This window comes from Artibeus jamaicensis, unplaced genomic scaffold, assembly GCF_021234435.1.
Source record: "Artibeus jamaicensis isolate MK-2021 breed Jamaican fruit bat unplaced genomic scaffold, CSHL_Jam_final contig_432, whole genome shotgun sequence".
NCBI lineage: Eukaryota > Metazoa > Chordata > Mammalia > Chiroptera > Phyllostomidae > Artibeus > Artibeus jamaicensis.
The window spans coordinates 6380475-6400339 of NW_026521828.1; the positions used below are offsets into that span (position 1 = coordinate 6380475).

A 19865-nucleotide genomic window follows, 5' to 3' on the forward strand; every position below is an offset into this window, starting at 1 on the left:
ATTGAAACTATCCAGCCCTGGCTGGCGTAGCTCAGTGGATTAAGCACAGGCTGCGAATCAAAGGGTCGTGGGTTTGAATGCCTGGGTTGCAGGCCAGGTCCCCAGTGGGGGCCACGTGAGAGGCAACCACACATTGATGTTTCTCTCCCCCTCTTTTTTCCTCCCTTCCCCCCTCTCTAAAAATAAATAAGTAAAATTTTTTAAGAAATTGACTATCCAGAACTAAGGGGAAAAAAACTTCAACTGTCCTGACCATTTTAAAACTCTAGTATAGTGTTCTTAAATTTCTTGCTTTATTGTTAGATTTTTGAACCAGTTTTCAATTTTATATGTGTATGGCTTGAATTAAGAGCTTAGGGGTTTCAAAACGTGAAAGTATACTTTTTTCCATTGAGTATATAAGTATGGTTTCAAATGTAAAACTTCTGTAAGAATTATTTATGTGTAAAATACAGGTAACTAACTATATTTTATGAAAGCTTATATAATTCTAACCTGTAGATGAGGATGTCTTTGTTTGGGGCCACTTAGCATTTTGGGCCGGGTCATTCTTTGCTGTGGGGCAGTCCTGTGCATCACGGGATGTTAACAACATCCTGCCTGTCCTCACCCGGTTATGGAGCACCCCCTCCCCAGCAGCTGTGAAACAAAAAGTGTCCCTGCTTCAGTTGTCTCCTGGGAAAAACATTTTCCTCTGTTGAGAACCATTGCTATTAGGTTACAGAATTGTTTAAATAATTTTTTTTCACTCTATACCTAACTTTTAATTTTGGCAGGAATAGAATTGACCCATTTCAGTGTTGATGTTTTCTTCTTTTGAACAGGCACTAAATATTGGGTTGGCCAAAAAGTTTGTTTGATTTTTTTCTGTAAGAAGGCTCTAGTAGCACTTAATTTTAAGTCTTTAAGTTCACTCAAAACAATTTTGTTAGATTGTATTGTGACAGCTGTTACTTCAGCATGCATTTTTTAAAAAACTTAATCAAAATCGAAATTTCGTATGGTCATCTTAATACTGAAGGTGAAAGAAAATTGACATTTTCAGCCTATTATGTTTATTATTTCAAGAGAGGTAAAAATGCAAAAAAAATCTGTAGTGTATGGAAAAGGTGCTGTGACTGATAGAACATGTCAAAAGTAGTTTCCAAAGTTTCATGCGGGAGATTTCTTGGTGGACGATGCTCCATGGTCAGGTAGACCAGTTAAAATTGACAGTGAAAATTGAGACATTAATTGAGAACAACAACGTTATACCATGCAGGAGATTGCCAACATACTCAGAATAACCAAATTACTAAAGTTATTGGTGAACATGAAAAATATATTTTTCACTTTACGGAAAAAACACACAAACTTTTTGGCCAATCCATCATATAGTAGGGGTTAGGAAGACACTGAAAAGAGAAGCAGGGTGATGGAGTGGTAGAGATGACTCAAATAATTAAACCTTGGATAAATGAACTATTCCATTGTTAGCACAGTGCTTAGGGAGGGTGTGGTAGGTCCTCAAATTCAGGCATTTGAACACCTCAGTCTCTGGGATCTCTTAAATTGAGCAATGCTTTTTGTTTGCACATATTGTAAAAGATAACTTGGAGGGCCCACTGCTTTATTCTGTGTACTGGTAGGTTAGGTTTCTTCGGATTTAACATTGTGTGAAAGTTCTAAGTAGCCAGAGTGTACAAATTGTTCCTTGGTTATTTAGTAACTCAGGTTACTTAAGAGACTAAGTTGAATTAGTAAGCTCCTAGATATTGTTCTTTACTTTTTATAATTTACACTGCTCTTTAGAGCAAGGATTTTCCCATTTCAAGCTGTTCTTATATCCTTTTCATACATCTTAAAATTCTTATGCTCCCAACCAGTTTCAGTCAAAGGAGAATAGGCTATTATTGGGACTAGGGAAGTAGATTTTTGTTTATTTAGTAAAGTACTTGGTTCGTTAATTAGTGCCCAGGGTTGACTGTCAGCATTGCACAAATTGCTGACAAAGTAAAAAAGAGGTTTAAGCAGGGAAAGATTTTATTCAGTTATAAGCAGAAGGCAGGAAATTTTGCTTCTGACCAACTTAATGTATTTTACTGTTTAAGTCTTCTAAATAAAAAAATTGCTATACTGCTTTTGAATATCTCATCTAATTCAGTCTTAAAATAGTTATAAAATTCTGTTAAAAATTAGAATTCTGTGGCTTTTGCTTCAGGCGAATTTTTGACCTAAATGACTCATGGAATTTTGGATGAGTCCTCCTCCAGATCTTTCTTATTCAGGCTCACTGTCTTGTTCTTTTTTGTTGTGAATAGCCCACTCTGTTGAGATGCAGTAGCAAGAGTTTGTTGCCAGCAGGAGATGCCGTGAAGTTGCACATGACTTAGATGCAGAGATCTTTGTTAATGTCCATCTTTATTTCAGTACTTTTGTGTAGACTGAGATGCAGCTCTCAGGTTCATCTTTCAGAAGGGACGGCTCTGTAGTGGCTGCTTAGTAAGGCTAGTAGTTTAGCCCTCACCAAAGCCACTGTCCTGGCTTGGGGATGCCAGGCTCAGCTACCTGAGAGAGAGCGCAGATTTTCTGGGCCTGGCTAACTTCATTGAGGTGGGGCTTATCAGTGAGTCAGTCAGACGGGAGACGAGCAGGGACTGTCTTGAGGGACTGGAGATGAGTAAAGGGGAGAGGGTCTCAGGTGCTTGGGGAAGAGGGTAATTTCTTTGGTGGAATGATTGGTCAGTCCCCTGTCTCAGGTTTTTGAACGAATTTAATGGACAGTAGTGGGAGAGGTCACAGCATTGAGGGAGAGGAATTCCCGGGGCCCTAGAAGAAGGCATAATGAGAGAGCTGGTGTAGGGGGGACTGCCTCACTTGAGGTGTTGTCTATAGACTGATTATTCTTCTGGAGTGCGACCTTTCTTAGTCTCCTATAATCTCAACAAATCATTAAAGTAATGAGTATATGGAGAGTGAAAAAGAACTAAAAACATACAAAGGATTAGAAAGTTAACAGGCTTTAAAAAGCCAAAGGAATGTGGGGAAGGATAAAGCAATAGTTAAATTAAAACCTTTTATAATAACATTATAATGAGAGGTAAAAGAAATAAAATAAGTGATATTAAAATAAAAGACAGAAGTCAAAAGAACTACCTAAATGAAAAATATAGAAGTGTGAAGATAATAAAAGATACAATTTTAAATATAGCTATGACTTTACAAAATCTTTAAAAACTTTAAAACACCCACAACATTCTGTCTTTTTTTTTTTAGGGTGGAAAAGATGTATGTTTGTATGTATGTATGTTTGTATGTATGTATGTATGTATTTATTTTTAGACAGAGGGGAAGGGAGGGAAAGAAACATTAATGTGTGGTTGCCTCTCATGGGCCCCTTGCTGGGGACCTGGCCCACAACCCAGGTATGTGCCCTGACTGGGAAAACTGGTGACCCTTTGGTTGGTAGGCACTCAATCTATTGAGTCACACCAGTCAGAGTTATTCTATATCTTTTTTTATAGCACTTACCACAATTGTAATTAAATAATTGTTAGGATGAGTGTTTATTGTATGTTTCCCTTCCTGGTTTGTAAGCTTCGTGCTTATAGGAACTGTGTCTTGTCTGTTACAGTATTCCCAGAGCCTTGCAGTTTGCTAACAATATACTATGTTCAGTAAATTCTTTCTGAGTCACAAATACAGAATATTAATTTTTTTAGAAGTTTTGTTTTGTAAAATTAGAATATGACAAAAGCAAACAAGGGAAAGGAATCACGACAGGGAACCCAACTCTGTAATCTGCTCCTTCAGTTTGAACCTCGTATGAAAGAGCTCCAGGGGACTGGGGCCCTTTGGGGGCAAGTGTGGCTTTTCTCCTTGGGGATAGTGCTCTTGTAGGCCCTCTTCTCCCCACCCTCCTTTTTTAAAATTAAAGCGAAAGTTGCACGACATACAATTAACCTCTTAGCCCTGGCCGAGTGGCTCAGTTGGTTAGAGCATCATCCCAACATGCCGAGGTTGAGGGTTCAATCCCCAGTTAGCGCACATACAGTAATCAACCAGTGAATGCATAAATAAGTAGAACAACAAATTGATGTTTTTGTTTTCTTTCTCTTGCTCTCTCAAAAGAAAGTTAACTTCTTAAAATGAACAATTTGGTGGCATACAATACATTCATAATGTTTTACAGCCATCATCACCATTACCTCAGTCCAAAATATTTTTATCCCTAAAATTAAACCTGGTACCTTTAAGTGGTCATTTCCATTTCCCCTATCCCTGGCCTCTGGCAAACACTAATCTGCTTTCTGCCTTTTTGGATTTTCCCTGGCCTCTTTTTAAACTGGATCTGTTGGAGAGGGATATGCTATGCCTAAAAAGAAATGATTTGGCTTTATAGGCCTACATAGTAAAGGGACTCAGAGTTAGATCCCTTTTAAATGTAAATTTATTCTTTAAATAGCATCTTCAAAGACTTCATAAATCTAAGTGCTGTTTATATGTACATTTTATTTTAAAGTCATAATCCTCTTTATTCTTTATCATACTATCCTAAAACTGTAAAATATAGTAATTACGTTAATGATTCCCTATAGTAATCTAATGATCAGATATTTATATGTGATTTACATATGTAGCATTTGTGTCTCTCTGCATTAAAACAGGGTTTCCTCATGACTTCCTGGATTGGATAATTCTTTTGTTATGGGGACTTTGCTGTCCTGTGCACTGTAGAATGTTTTGTCAGCATCTCTGCTAAAGTGCCAGTAGCACCTCCAACCCCCTTCCAAGCTGTGACAATTAGAAAAGTCTCCAGACATTGCAGAATGTTCCTTCAGGGGCAAAATCACCCTTGGCTGACAACCACTGCATTAAAAAAATTTCTCTTGAGAATTCGGCTTTCTCTTTCAGTTGACAGAGACTGTTAATACAGTATTTGTTAGAAGTAGTTATCATAGAGTGAATAGAGGAAAATTACTAAATCACCCATGAAGCTTAGTTACGATTTTTGTAATTGTTCTCCAGACTGATTCTATTCTTAAAATCTTTTTGAGTTTTTAAATTTGATTTTCGGCAGTACTTTCCTTGCTGACTATTTAAGGGGTCATTACATGTTTGACTATGGTGTGCTAAAGGAATTCAACTTGATTGCCTAATAGGAAGTAATTTCATGGAAAAAGTAAATACAGCCATATGAGTTTGTTCAGAAATACTTCAACATTCACACTGTTTTGAAATACAGTGAATAAAGCATTCATCAATTGAAGAAAAGAGGGAGAAATTTCTTAAACAAATTTTTCCACTTTAATATCAAAAGAACTTAAACAACTGTCTTCTAATGTTACCATTTAACTTACTGATAATAATTTAAATTCTCCCTTTTTTTGCTTCCCTCATATGCCATAAAAGTTTCTTCTCAGAGTGTAAAGGCTTCTTGGCTACTACTTAAATTTTGTTGTTTCTCAGTAATCACAGGTTAAATGAATTAAATTCAAAGAGGAATATTTGACTTGAGTTAAGATTTGTTTCAGAATAAATTTGTAGCCTAAGTAAATTCTCCGTAGAGTTGGAAGTGACATTTTTAAAAGATTTTCCCCGTATGAGCCAGTTTCCTAACTAGTTTAAGATTTTTACCTGTAATTAATTAGTGTTACTGGGGACAAAACTTTTGGGAAAATTAGACAGGGTGGATGGAGTAATACAGTTAAAAGAAGAATAATTTAATATAATATTACTGGGTATTAGTAAGTAGTAGGGTAGAGAGATGACACCTCAATGGGCTTTTTACTGGGCATAAAGTATTCAGCAAGGTGATAGGAAGGTGATAGGAAGAAAGAAAATCTCACAGTGGGGGTTTGGCTGTCTTCCCTGCATAGTAAAATTTAGTTTCTGTGAATTCTATTTCCAAGCTTGGAAGGAGATGAAGGCCATCTCTATATAATTTGTTATATCTGTATTTTTTCTTAGTGTAGATGTGGGGACAGATGCAAGAATTCTGTGCTTGAGCTGCTTCTCTACCCCTTCAGTGCTTGGAATGTATCTAATACATTTTTATCATTTTACTTACTCAGGGACTACGTTAGAAGTGAACTGGAGTCTGCCTATGAAGGACCAATGTATTTAGAACCTCTCTCCATGAATCGATTTACCACAGCCTTAATAGGTAAGTACTGTGATTGTAGGTAGGGACCAAGCAGTCTTACTATATTATAAAATTGGTGCATAAGTACCACAGAAAAAATGGGAAACTCAGTGACTCGCAGTTAAATGTTCCATTTTCTTAGTCTTTTTTTCTTGTGCATTGGTGTTTATGTGTTTATAATCATACATTGCCTGCAGTTGCTTGTGCTTTTTAATGGCATTTTAAGTATTTAGGAAGATTAACTTTTTAATAAAGCTAATTATGAATAAGATTAAAATGAAAATATTCAGTGTCTTAAAGTTATTTTATAACTATTGAAAGCTTTACCTTATGGTCAAAAATAAATTGCCAGAAACATCAAGAACTTGAGACATGATTGAAATATTCAGGTAGCAGAATGTAAAAATAGAAGTGTTGGATAAGACCCCAAAACGATGTAGATACAGTGTAAAGTGAGGTACCGGACCCCCTATGTCAGAGGTACAAAAAAGGAAGTGAGAGAAAACTTGTTTTGTGACTCTTAACCTCACCCATGCAGACGGTGTTAAAAGGGCCAGTGTCGGAGATTGAGGGATGATTTCGTTAAATGGACTGTTTTCTCCGAAATACCTCCCCAGCCCATCATATCCAGAGAATTCAGTGGTGGACAGTTTAGAGTCATGTCTTCTGTGGCTGGGGCAGGGGGGTGGACACCCTCTACTGGCGTCTGAGCAGGCCTGCAAAATCTAAAGCTGCACCTTGGGAAACTAGCCACATGTGGCTATTGAGCTCTTCACATGTGGCTAGTCCACATTTAGATACACCGTAATTGTAAAACACACGTCCAATTTCTAAGACTTTGTACAAAAAGGATGCAGAATGTCTTGTGAATTTTTTATATAAATTTGAGTGTCCATATGATATTTATGGTATGTTATGTTAAATAAGGTATATTGTGAATTAATTTCACTTTTAAAGATGAGGCTACTACCAGAAAATAAAAACTGTGTATACCCCTCATGTTATAATTTTAATCTGATATAAAGGCCTACAGTGGTATGGCTGGCTGTTGAGTTTTCTCACTGTGGAGTGAGAATGACTCTTGGGTTTTTCTGTGTCTTCTAATCTGTTTAGGAAAGGATGTTAGTTTCTAGTGGACTAGATGAAGTTTCCAAGATTCTATGGAATTTTCTTAGGTCCTTCCATGAGGCCCCTTTAGAAGGATGCTAAGACCCCCAATAAGGATTGAACTTCCACATTCCCAGGAGCCAGAGGAGGGTACATGACAAACACAAGGGGTATTGCAGATAAGATCCACAGTGTGGGAACAATTTCAGAAGAATCCATTAAAATTGCCCAAGATCAGTTTTAAATTCCTGATTCCAGGGAGCACCAGAACCGTATTGTTTTCAGAGAGAATTTCCTACTTCCCTCCCTCTCCTGCTTCTCTACCTGTTTCAATCCTGGGTACGTGGAAGGAGTGAACCGGTGCTGGCAAAGAAAAAGGGTGCAGCCTGCCAGCCCTGCTCCACCCCTTTCATGCTGGTTTTCTATCTACAGTCTCGGGGCCTGAGCCAGAGTAGGGGAAAAGCCTCAATCAGTTTCAAAGTTTTGGTTATTATTATATTGAGACTGTGTAATTTAAGCCAGATTAGAAAAGTTATGGCACTTACTGATCTTCAGAATGGATTTTAAAAGATAGGAGATGATGGTAATGAGTATATCCTGTGAGTTGGAGTACTCAGTAATGATGACATTCAAGCATGAGAATTATTTGCTAGGTTAGAAAGCTTGTAAAGTATTGAAAGTTTGTAAAGTATACAATTTAGTATTAATCTGAATTACTTTCTTAAATTGTTTCTTTCAGTGGCTATAATAATCTGGAGACTCACCTAAGATTCAATTAATTAGACATAAAACAAAATCCGTAAACTATTGGAAGAAGTATGTTTTCTTCCAGTTTTGATTTTAATTTTCTACCTCTTCCATTTCAGTAATGATGTTACAATGAAAAACTAATTTGAATATACCATCATTTTTTAGGGCTGTGGATTTCTTGGGGATATTTCTAATTTCTAAAATCCAAGGAGTGCATGGAGATTTTGATTTATTCAGAATTGCCCCTTGGTATAGGCACATCACGGTAAACAACTTCCTGTTCTTCTGGAGCTACAGGAGAGAGCTCAACTAACAGTACGACTCCTTCCTCCTTCCACCTAAATTGGAGTCGTCTTCTCTTAGCATCGTAGCACATGAGTCATATCCAGACTGAGCACAGTATGCTGGCATAAGCTTATGGGAATGTTCAGAGCTTAGAGGAAGTTTACATCATGCTGAACAAGGAAATTTAAATGTCATAGCTCTGAGCACAGTGAAAGTAAGCTTTGCCAGAAAGAAAATTCCTAATCTTTCTTAGTATTAAGTCAGGAAATACTTCAGTTTTATGATGAAAATCAGCTCTCTCCTGTACCATCCGTCTCCTCTCTCAGGTGTCATTCCTGCTGTTTTCTGTTTGTCCCTTTCTGGAAATTCTGTTCATTGGATAAGGTTTCTTGTACATTGAGCCCCTAACTTTCTTACAGTTCTGTTTTCCTGTTCTTTCTCTCCCTCCCCCCCACCCAGCCCCACATTTTTGTTTTACTTTCTAAAGTTTTCCATCTTCCAACACTTTTATGGTATTTTCTTATTACATATATTTAATATCTAGGACCTTGTTTTTATTACATACTTTTTTCTAGTATGGCAGTCTTTTATTTCTTAAATACATCTCTTTGAAGCTTCCTTTTGTTCCTTGCAGTTTCTATTTCCTCAGATCTTTTTCTTTGTTTTGGTCTTTTCCTTTCATGAAATAGCAATGTTTCTGAAACCCAGATTGGAATCACCTGATTTTTTTTTTTTAAAGAATTATGAATACTGATTCCTAGGCCCATATCTGAGGCTGATTAAGCCATACATACATTTTACTTAACTACCTGGGAGGCCTTGACTGATCATTTGTATTAAAGTGAGTTATTAAGTTGGTGATTAGAAAAGGCTCATCCACTGGCGAGAACACAGTTGGTGTTCGGTGGGACTGGCTGATTTAAGTGTGTTTGTAGGTCATTTCCCTTAGAGTTGGTCATTTTCTGTAAAGGGGGGTCTTTCTGGCCTCTCTGTGGGGAGCCTGTGTCAGTGACTAGAACTGGGTGGCAACATATGTGGTAGCAGTGTTTGGGGGTCTAGAGAGATCTCATCTTTGGGGTGCAGACTTTTATTTTAATCCCCTCTCTTCCTTTGGATGCCTCACTTGGCCCTGGGCAGTGCATGGTGTCTGGAAGTCTGTTCCAGCCTCTCCAGTCTTCCTTCCAGCGGGGGGTGGGGGGGCAGGATAGGCCTGGCCAAAACCAGTAGTTGCCTCATGTGTCTTTGTTTTTTCTCCTATAAAATGTTGGCATACCTCACTTGGTGGCCTCTTTTCAGTTTTCTGTTGTCATGGGTTTTCCTCTTTTTTATGCCTTCATGAATGTTTTTCACATTATATGAATATCAGGTCTTTAAAGGCTAAAATTAAAATTAATTTTGTGGGAGAAAAATGGGACTTCTAGGTACCTTTTAAAAAAACCACTTTTTTAATTAAAAAAAAAAAGATTTTATTTACTTTCAAAGAGAGGGAGAGAAACACTAATGTGTGGTTGCCTCTCATGTGCCCCCATCTGGGTACCTGGCTTGCAACCCAGGCATGTATGTGCTCTGACCGGGAATCGAACCAGTGACCCTATGGTTTGCAGGCTGGCCCTCAATCCACTGACTGAGCCACACCAGCCAGGGCCACTTTTTTCATTTTTGATGTTTTATTGTTTGTACTATTACAGATGTGTCCCATGTTTTACCCCTTTGCTTCTCTCCATCCAACTTGCTCTCGTTTCTGTAGTCAGTCTCTACACCATTATTCATGTCCATGGGTTCTTCATGTATGTTCTTTAATGCCTTTACCTCCTTTCCATCAGTCTTCCAGTCCCCCCAGTTTATAGCTGTCATGCTTCTGATTCTGTTTTGCTTATTAGTTTGTTTTGTTTATTAGATTCCTCTTATAAGTGAGATCTTACGATGTTTGTCTTTCACTGACTGGCTTATTTCACTTAGCATAACAGTCTCCAGTTTCATCTATGCTGTTAATTACAGTTGCCATACAATTGTTATGTTAGTTTCAGGTGTACAACATAGTGATTAGGCATTTGTATACCTTATGAAGTGATCACCCTGATAAGTCTGTTACCTATCTGACACCATACGAAGTGATTCTTAAATTAACATATTCAGAAATTTCCAAGATATTCTGAAAGGAGCAATGAGAGGAGACTTGTCCAGTCAGTGAAATGGAACAGTATGGTACTGTCATCAGAGTAGATCATTGAAAAAAAATTGCAAGTTTCAACAGACACAAATGTCCAAAAGATTTTGAAGTATACTAAAGTAGCATTCCAAATTAATGAGAAAAGAATTAGATGATTCTAATAGTTTTGAGGCAATTGACTAAACTATCTGGGAAAACAAACTTAGATCTCTGCTTCCTATTTTGTAAAATAAATTTGAAATGTATTAATATTTCAATTAAAGGCTAATAAAAAAAGACATAGGCAATCAGTTATACACTTGTACAGGGTGGAGCAAAAGGTTTACATGGTGAGTGCATGAAGCACAGTTTATTCTTGTATTCCATATGAACAACTGTGTACCTACTTTTGCTTCACCTTGAATACTCTTGAGTAAGAGGATTTTAACCATAGCACCAAAGGTGGAAATTATTAAGGAGAAGATTGATAAGTTTGAATATTTACAATAAAAACTTATATTAATAGCCCTGACTGGTGTAGCTCAATGGATTGAGTGTGGGCTGTGAACCAGAGGGTCGCTGGTTTGATTCCCAGTCAGGGCACATGCCTCGGTTGCGGGCCAGGTTCCTAGTGGGGGCCACATGAGATGCAACCACACATTGATGTTTCTCTCCCTCTCTCTAAAAAAAAAAAATCTTAAAAAGAAAAACTTAATGCTAATAAGAACAAAAAGTTATTAAAATATTCTGACAAATGATACATTGAGAAAATAGAATCATATAACAAAGGAGGTTGTCTTGATCAAACAATAGAAAGCTGTACATTCGAGTAGAAGAATGGACAAAGGATATGAATAAGCATTTCACCAAGAGATTGCAAATTTTTTATACTTTTATTGGTAATGTCACTGCTACTGGTAATCAACAAAACAGAAATTTAGAACACTTACAGAGCACTGTGGTCAAGATGGCGGCCCAGGCAAATATGGTTCACCTCCTCACACAATGACATCAAAATTGCAACTGAAATATAGAACAGCTGTCACTCAGAACTGTCAGGTGTCAAGCTGAATGGAAGTCTGACAACTATGGAATTAAAGAAACCACGTCCATCCACACTGGTAGGAGGGGCGAAGATGCGGAACAGTCTGGTCTCATATCCATGTACGGTAGATAAAAATTCAGGAGGTAAATCTCTGGGAGCCCAGGAATCACAGCCCCACATCAGGCCCCCAAGCCCAGGAAGATAAGGTCCAGTGCTAGGAGGATAAGTCCCTATGACTTCTGGCAGCAAAAACCAGTGGGGATTGAGTTGGTAGAAGAAACATTTGGACTCCCAAGCAGTTCCCCTGAAAGAACCCACACATGGACTTACTCAGATTCACTTTCTCTGAGCTCCAGCACCAGAGTAGCAGCTTGAAAGGGACCAGCAGCACATGGGGAGGAACTGAAGTGTGGCATCAAGGCGAGAGCTGGGGGACAGAGCTTTCTCTCAGAAAGGTGAGCAGAGACCATTATTTCTGAGCCCTCCCTGACAGGCTGGCAGACTAGAGCCATATCTGAGACTCCATCAACCTGGCTAACACTGTTTGCCCTGCCATGGAGATCTCCTGAGACTCAGCCCCACCCAACTTACCGACCCACCCAAACTGTTAAAGGTGACTTTTCCATATGAATGGCTGGTCTTGGCTCATGCTTCACAACTTCTTAAATCCCACTAAACAAGCATCAGCTGGCCCCAGCCCCATACCTCTTGCTAAGTAATCCCAGGCCTGGTATTAACAGCAGCCAGTGTAGATTCACAGTTTGGCTTTGCCTGGCAAATTCCAAGCCCAGTACAAGTAGCAGATATTTCAGACTGCTTTATGGCCTGAGCAGGGTGGCTCTGGGCAGAATACAGGTGGGGGCTGACCTTGGCCTGAACCACTGGGAAATCCCAGAGGCTGTACACCCAGTGGACAACTACAAACCACACTGGAACACTACCACCCAGCCTGTGCATAGCTGGTTATCCATGGAGGGCAGAGGTTGGTGGTCAGTGGTCACACCAGGCCTTGCAGCTGATTGGCCTGGGTAAATCCCTCCCATTGATTTGCCAAAAGCAGTCAAGGCTCATCTACAATAGGAGGGTGTACTCAACTCACACAGCAGGTGCATCTTGAGTACCCAACTTGGGCGATGGGGATACTCTGCCACTGGACCCTGCAGGACATCTACTAGGGAGTCATACATAGAAACAAACACAGGGAGGATGCCAAAATGAGGAGACAAAGAAACATGGCCCAAATGAAAGAACAGATCAAAACTCCAGGAAAAGAACTAAACAAAATGGAGATAAGCAATCTATCACATGCAGAGTTCAAAACACTGGTTATAAAGGACACTCAAGGAACTTAGTGAGGACCTCAACAACATGAAAACGATTCAGGCAGAAACAAAGGATTCACTAATTGAAAGAAAGAACAATTTACAAGGAAACAACAGAGTGGATAAAGCAGAGAATCAAATCAATGATTTGATTTGGAAGTAAGGAAGTAAATAAAACCAGTCAGAACAAGAAGAAGAAAAAAAAGAATACAAAGGTAGTGTAAGCAGCCTATGGGACAACTTTAAGCTTTCCAATATCCATCATAGGGGTGCCAGAAGAAGAAAAAGTGCAAGAAATTGGAAATCAGATTGAAAAATAATGAAAGAAAACTTTGCGAATTTGGTGAAGGAAGTAGACGTGCAATTCCAGGAAACACAGAGAGCTCCAAATAAGGTGGATGCAAAGAGGTCCACTCTAACACATACGATAATGAAAATGCCAAAGTTTAAAGATAAAGAGAGAATCTTAAAAGTAGCTGGAGAAAAGCAGTTAGTTACGTACAGGGGTCTCCCCATAAAACTGTCAGCTGATTTCTCAAAAGAAACTGCAAGCTAGAGGGGATTGGCAAGAAATATTTAAAGTCATGAAAAGCAAGGACTTACAGCCAAGATTGCTCTGCTCAGCAAAGCCATTATTTAGAATTGAAGGGCAGTTAAAGAGCTTCCCAGACAAGAGAAAACTAAAAGAGATCATCGTGACTAAGCATTTATTATATGAAAAGTTAAAGGGACTTAATTTAAGAAAAAGATCAAAACTATGAACAATAAAATGGGAAAAAATACAAATCTATCAACAGTTGAATCTAAAAAACAAATTAAGCAAACAAGAACAGACAGAATCATGGATTTGGAGAATGTTTGATGGTTGCCAGTTGGGAAGGGGGTGTGGGGGAATGGGTGAAGAAGTGAGGGGATTGGGTATGAACTGGTAGTTACAGAATAGCCATGGGGATGTAACAGTATAGGAAATGGAGTAGCCAAAGAATTTAGGTGCACAACCCATGGACATGAACAATGGTGGGGGTGCTGGGTGGAGGGGGTCAAAGGGGGGAAAATTGGGACAACTGTAATAGCAAAATCAATAAAAAATAATTTTAAAAACTTAGAGAATATTCCTTGCCCTTCTCTTAAATTATTTTCACCGTTGGCAAGCCAGTGGGAAAATGGGCACCCTGTATACTGGGTGTTTTGTTTATGGCAATCTGATAGTATGTGTCAAAAGCTTTAGAAATGCTTTTTCTGACTCAGTAATACCACTTTTAGGAATAAAGTCTAAGAAAATACTAGGAAATGTGCTCCAAGTATGTCACAAATATGCAAGCTTGTTTGCAACAAAGCTTTTTATAATTATGAAATATTTAAAACATTGAAGTGTTAATATGCCACATCTATTTAGTGTAACATACAACTAAAAGAAACCCATGTATACGTATTTATTAGTATAGAGAGAAAGTTACATAGTAAATATTTACTTATTATGACAGCCGATTATAAAAGAGCTGACTACAAAATATTGTATACACATTTTTTTTAAGCTTTTATGTATTTTCAGAAAGGGGGAAGGGAGGTTCAAAGAGAAATAATGGATGTGTGACAGAAGCATCAGTTGGTTGCTTCTCGCATGCCCCCAACCGGAGACTGGGCCTGCAGACCAGGCATGTGTCCCAACCGGGAATTGAACCAGCTACCCCCTGGTTTACAGGCTAGCACTCAATCCTCTGATCTCCACCAGCCAAGGCCATCTTTTTTTATATAAAAGATTTATGTATAGTCATGCACATAAAATCTGAAAAGGTAATAAATAATATGGATAACTAACTTTTGTTGGTTATCCATATTATTATTGGCACTTAACTAAGTTTCAAATATATTGCTAAGGCTTTGCACACGGTACTTCGTGTAATGGTCCCAAGATATTAGCAGTGCTACCTTTGGGCGATAGACTTATAAGAAGCTGAGAGTTTTTTTTTTTCTTTTACTTTTCTACATGATTTTGCATAATCCTGTTTGAGAATTTGTTGCTTAAACTTTTCATCTTTGACTTTAATTATTGAGTCATTTGAGAAGGCTTGCAGGGTCCCGTAAAACCAATTAAAGATCAAAAGCTTCATAATAAATCTTACCACAGCATAATCTTGGACAAGTAACTGTATCTCTTGGATTTTATGTTTTCCCTTATAGAACAGAAGAGTTCAATATTCAGCACCTTTGAAAAAGGAGCTGTATGTACAATAGTAATAATTAAATTATAATATTAAATGAGACCTTTAAAAACTTTCTTCATATTATAAATGCTATCTGGAATGTGATGAAGAGCAGCGGATATTTGTGCTGCTTTTTCCCCCCAAATCTTGGGAATTGCTGCTCAGAATTCATAGACCATGTGAAGATGTAATTATGGTCAGATGAAGTTAAAATTTGATCTAAGATCTTAATTAGAAAAGCCGTGTCATCATCCTAATCAACTGTGATTTTTTTTATTTTGCAGTTACCTTATCTCTGAATTAAATGCCTTTTCTTCCCCCTTTTAGGTCAGTTGGTGGTATGTACTTTATGCTCCTGTGTCATGAAAACAAAGCAGATTTGGCTTTTTTCCGCACACATGCTTCCTCTGCTAGCACGACTCTGTCTTGTTCCTCTGGAGACGATCGTTATCATCAACAAATTTGCTATGATTTTTACTGGATTGGAAGTTCTCTATTTTCTTGGGTCTAATCTTTTAGTACCTTATAACCTTGCCAAGTCTGCATACAGGGAATTGGTTCAGGTAAGACTGACAACCACACACAAGAAGATTAAATTCTACATGAGTATTACATGTATTAAAGATTTAGTTCACTTTTATTTCACAGTCTGGTCATGGTAATAATCTTGATTGTTTCAAGATAGCAACTGTCTTCAACCCGGTTAGGAGCATCTGAGATTCTCAGGAAGTTCTATTGAGAGGCAGTAAAGGGAAGTGATTTCTTTTCATTTTCCCTCTGGTGCTGCTGTGTACTAACTGTGTAACCTGGGGGTGGCCACTTATCTTCCCTTATCTATAATATGGAGCTCAAGATAGAAGTCATACTCAATTCATGGTGTTGCTGTGAGTTTCAAATGAGTTCAGTGCCAGGCAGATGATGTTCAGTATGTATTATTTGTTGTAATGAAGACAAAAATAATACGGAATTGAATACCTGGAGGGAAAATCCTGCTCCCCCCCCCCCCCCCCGCACCCCCTTCCCTTTGTGGTCCTACTCTAACTGCAGTTCTGTCCCTATGTTGGCCTAATTTGTTTAAACTGGGAAGTTAAATAGTTTTGGGCTGTAATAGGATGGGTATTTTTTAGGTATGTCCTTGAACTGACTTTCCAATATAATATGCTCTGCCTTCTACTTTTTTCAGACTTTGCTCTAAAATATTATTCTCAGACAAAAAATATATTCAGGAGGTAAATATTTCTATTTGATTTAATCGAGAAATTCCAGTACACTATATAAAATAGAGCTTAAAACTGATCTTGGTTTAAAAAGAGTACTGAAATGGGCATTCTCTTCTACCTTTTTTTAAATTATTTATTTTTTCCAAGAGAGGGGAAAGGGAGTGAGAGAAACATTAGTGTGTGGCTGCCTCTTGAGTGCCCCCTATTGGAGACCTGGCCTGCAACCCAGGCATGTACCCTGGGAATTGATCCAGCAGTTTTTTGATTCTCAGGCCACCACTCACGCCATTGAGCCATACCAGGCAGGGCTTCTTTTGTACCTCTTGACTGTGTATACATGACCTTAAGGTACAGGAAGCTCTCAGGTTGTCCAAACAGAATAAGTGTAAAATTTTTTCTTGCAGCCCCAGGGGCAGACTTCCCAGAAAAATTTCTATAAACTCTTGGCCTTAGCCCTAACTTTTCCTTCTTTTTCTTCATCTCACACAATGTTGCCAATTCTTAAAAGTAGATCTTCCAAAGAAGTTATTTTTAGTGCCTCCATGAAGAGTGCTTCAAGAAGGTTTGTGGTTGCATTCAGAAAGTGATAAATCTGTGTATTTTTTTCTTTGAATTCAATCTTGTGGAGTTATCCTAGTTTGCAAAAAAAAAATCCAGTAGATACTGAGTAAGTATTAATGGGATACTATTTATTTAATCACTATAAGGACAAAGCCACCATTTTTCAATGTCGTGTTTACCCTTTCAGTTGCTCTAAGATTCATCCATCACTTGGTGTTGTAGTTGAAGACATGTTACAGGTTGTGTAGTTCATAACCTGGAAAGAATTTGATAGGCAAGAAGTGAAAACTGTCAGGTTTTTTCTTAGTTGTTTGTTCCTTGAATGGAAAGGAGAAAAAGTACTCTCTACCTCACAATGATCTGTTTACTGCTAATAATTTACAGCTAGTTGAGCAATTCCATTTTTTCCTTTCTGGTATTTTCTAGTTGAGGAAAGAGGGGTTCATCTTGACTAGATTTTCGGAAAAAAAAAATTGATTTATAGAGGAAAAATTTAAATTTAGAAAAAGCTGCAAGTCAGTGTATTTTAACTAATACTTAAAGATCTTTTCCTACTTAGATGCTAATTAGAAACCAGAACAGCTTGCACGTCCATGTATTTTAATCTCAGATCTTTATAGTTGATTGAAACATCACATTGAAAGCTCCAGCAAGACCAGTGACTGCTTGGGTTAGACGTGCATCCTGCCTGGGAGAACCCTGTTGTGTTACCATGGTCTGGTCCTTGGCTTAGTAACCCAGAAACTTCATCATGGTTATGCTTGTAGGCTAACTCAGATTATGAGAGTCAGTTATGTGAGAGATTTCTTATAAACTAGAAAGCTAATTTATTGACTTAAAATAGATGTATTTTTTTTTTTGGTGTACCTTGTTTCCTGGTGTTAATGCACTTGGCAAATCAGATCAACAAATGTTGCTTGATAAGTACACAGTAGGAGCAAAGGGAAAAACTTGCTAGTTATCTGGGGGGTGGGAGCCCCCAATTATCTTTGCTTCACAATACAGTAAACTTCAATGATTATTCTTCCTTCCATCAAACTGTCATCTATGACATTCCTGAATAAACCCTGAAAAATTCTTCCTTTTACATTTCCTATTTTTCCTAGTCCCTCAAGCAATATTGCATCATTCTTGATAGTCCTGATCATTTTGATTAGATAGGAGTTAAGTTCACCAAGTCTCTTGGTGTTGCCTTTGGTGTAGTTTTACTCTGCATGTGACTTTATCTCTGAACTGTTAGAGCAGTTTACTGTTGCTATTTGATGAGTGTGGGTCAAGTGTTAATAATAATGAAAAATCAGTACATTTTTTAAAATATGCTGTTTGCTAAGTGTGTGTAGAGCTAACTTTAAAAGAATTTATCTAAAACCATTTTGCAATAAAAATCCAATTATTCTTAAGTACTTTAGAATAAACCCTTGTGTTTGTGTTTATTGACGTGATACAAGATGTTTTTCTATCTTATTTTCTTATTCAGGTCGTGGAAGTATATGGCCTTCTAGCCTTGGGAATGTCCCTATGGAATCAGCTGGTGGTCCCTGTACTTTTCATGGTTTTCTGGCTCGTCTTATTTGCTCTTCAGATTTATTCCTATTTCAGTACTCGGGATCAACCTGCGTCACGGGAGAGGCTTCTTTTCCTTTTCTTGACAAGGTAATTAGTAAGAGTGTCCCATACTGCACATAACCTTAGGAAGAGAAAACTGAACTAGGAGTAGTAAGTTTTGCAAGTTAACTTTCATCAGCCGTATCATAGTACTGCATATTTAATGAAGATAGGGTTTTCATTCAGTGGTTGCCCAGATCTGGTGACAGAGGGAGGTTCTTGTAATATAGAAATTTAATAATGGTGGTGTATTTGGCTGTAGTATGGACCAGAGTACAGCAAGTTTGTGAAAAGGTATGGGGCAAATTGTAAAACTATTTTTTCAATTTCAAGTTAAATTATTGGGTCAATAAAAGAAAAATGTTACTAAAAACACTATCCTTTATTGAGTGTTTAATATATGCCAGCCACACTAATAAGCACTTTTCTTCACACTTAATCTTTTCCGCAATCCTGAGAGAGAGATGCCTTTGTTATCATTACCGATTTGGAGCTGAGGGCACTGGGCCAAGCCACCCAGGGGACACTGCTAAAAGAAGCAGCGCTGACCCTGAACTCTTCTGAGTTCAAACACTGTGACTTTGTGCTTTCACTGGGCCCCATTATATTTAATGTTTTACTTCATGATTGAGAAAGAGTCCAATAATTGCTGAAATGAGTATATTACAGTGCTTTACTGTTTAACCCAAAGGAATTCTGACTCGGTTTTTAATGTGTAGTGTGAAAAAATGTCTTAAGTCATCAGAGACTTTTCCCACTTCACTGCCTTTGCTGTGAGCTTGTGCTAGAACCACATTTGTCGGTTTCCACTCGGAGATTGGATCTCACGCCCTCAGAATCTAGCACAGGGTACACATCTTTGTTCTCTGGCTCACAGTCCCTTCAAAAGGCAAGAGTGAAAAAACTGTGCTTCTGGAAAGTGAATATAGGTGGGTGAAAGCCTTGAGTTTTAGTTAATAGAACCATTGTTTCTCAAGCATGCAAAATGATGAGATACTGTGTACTAAGTGATACAGGGAATGAGAAGTTTAAGACAAAGTTACAGTCCTTAAGGAGCATGTTAAATGTTAAGATTGAAAATGTTACACAAGGTTAAATATTAATAAAAAGGTCATTGTTTTTGTTAAGCAATACCCGTCTTAACAAAAAAGTAGAATAAACTTACTGAGTCAGATTCTGTATTTCCTGGAAGTAACACTTTTAATTGAAAAGTCGCTTCCATATACATGCAATAAATTGGTATTGAACACATTTTAATTCCCTATTTACTAAGTTTTTATTGCTGCTTTTGTGTAGATATTATTGAGGTTTTACACAGAATTTAAAAATAATCCAAAAAGTAGCTGAATTTAAAGAGAGATAACATTCAGTGGTTAGAATAATAATAACCTAAGCGTGGCCCTGGCGCTGGCTGTGGTTGAAACCGGATGGACACCGGTGGAGTGAAGTGCAGCAGAGGAAGTAGGCTCAGCAACTCGTAAGCTGTGGCAGTG

The 19865-nt window shown here is 38.0% G+C and overlaps 1 protein-coding gene across 1 annotated transcript in view; it reads left to right on the forward strand.

Annotated features, from left to right (window-relative positions):
* RNF145 (ring finger protein 145) overlaps positions 1–19865 on the forward strand; it is a 54362-nt gene that overhangs the window by 17893 nt on the left and 16604 nt on the right. Inside the window, exons 4-6 of the mRNA XM_037152231.2 lie at positions 6054–6145; positions 15314–15549; positions 18245–18420. Coding sequence (XP_037008126.2) covers positions 6054–6145; positions 15314–15549; positions 18245–18420 — 504 coding nt within the window. The remainder of the gene's footprint in view (positions 1–6053; positions 6146–15313; positions 15550–18244; positions 18421–19865) is intronic.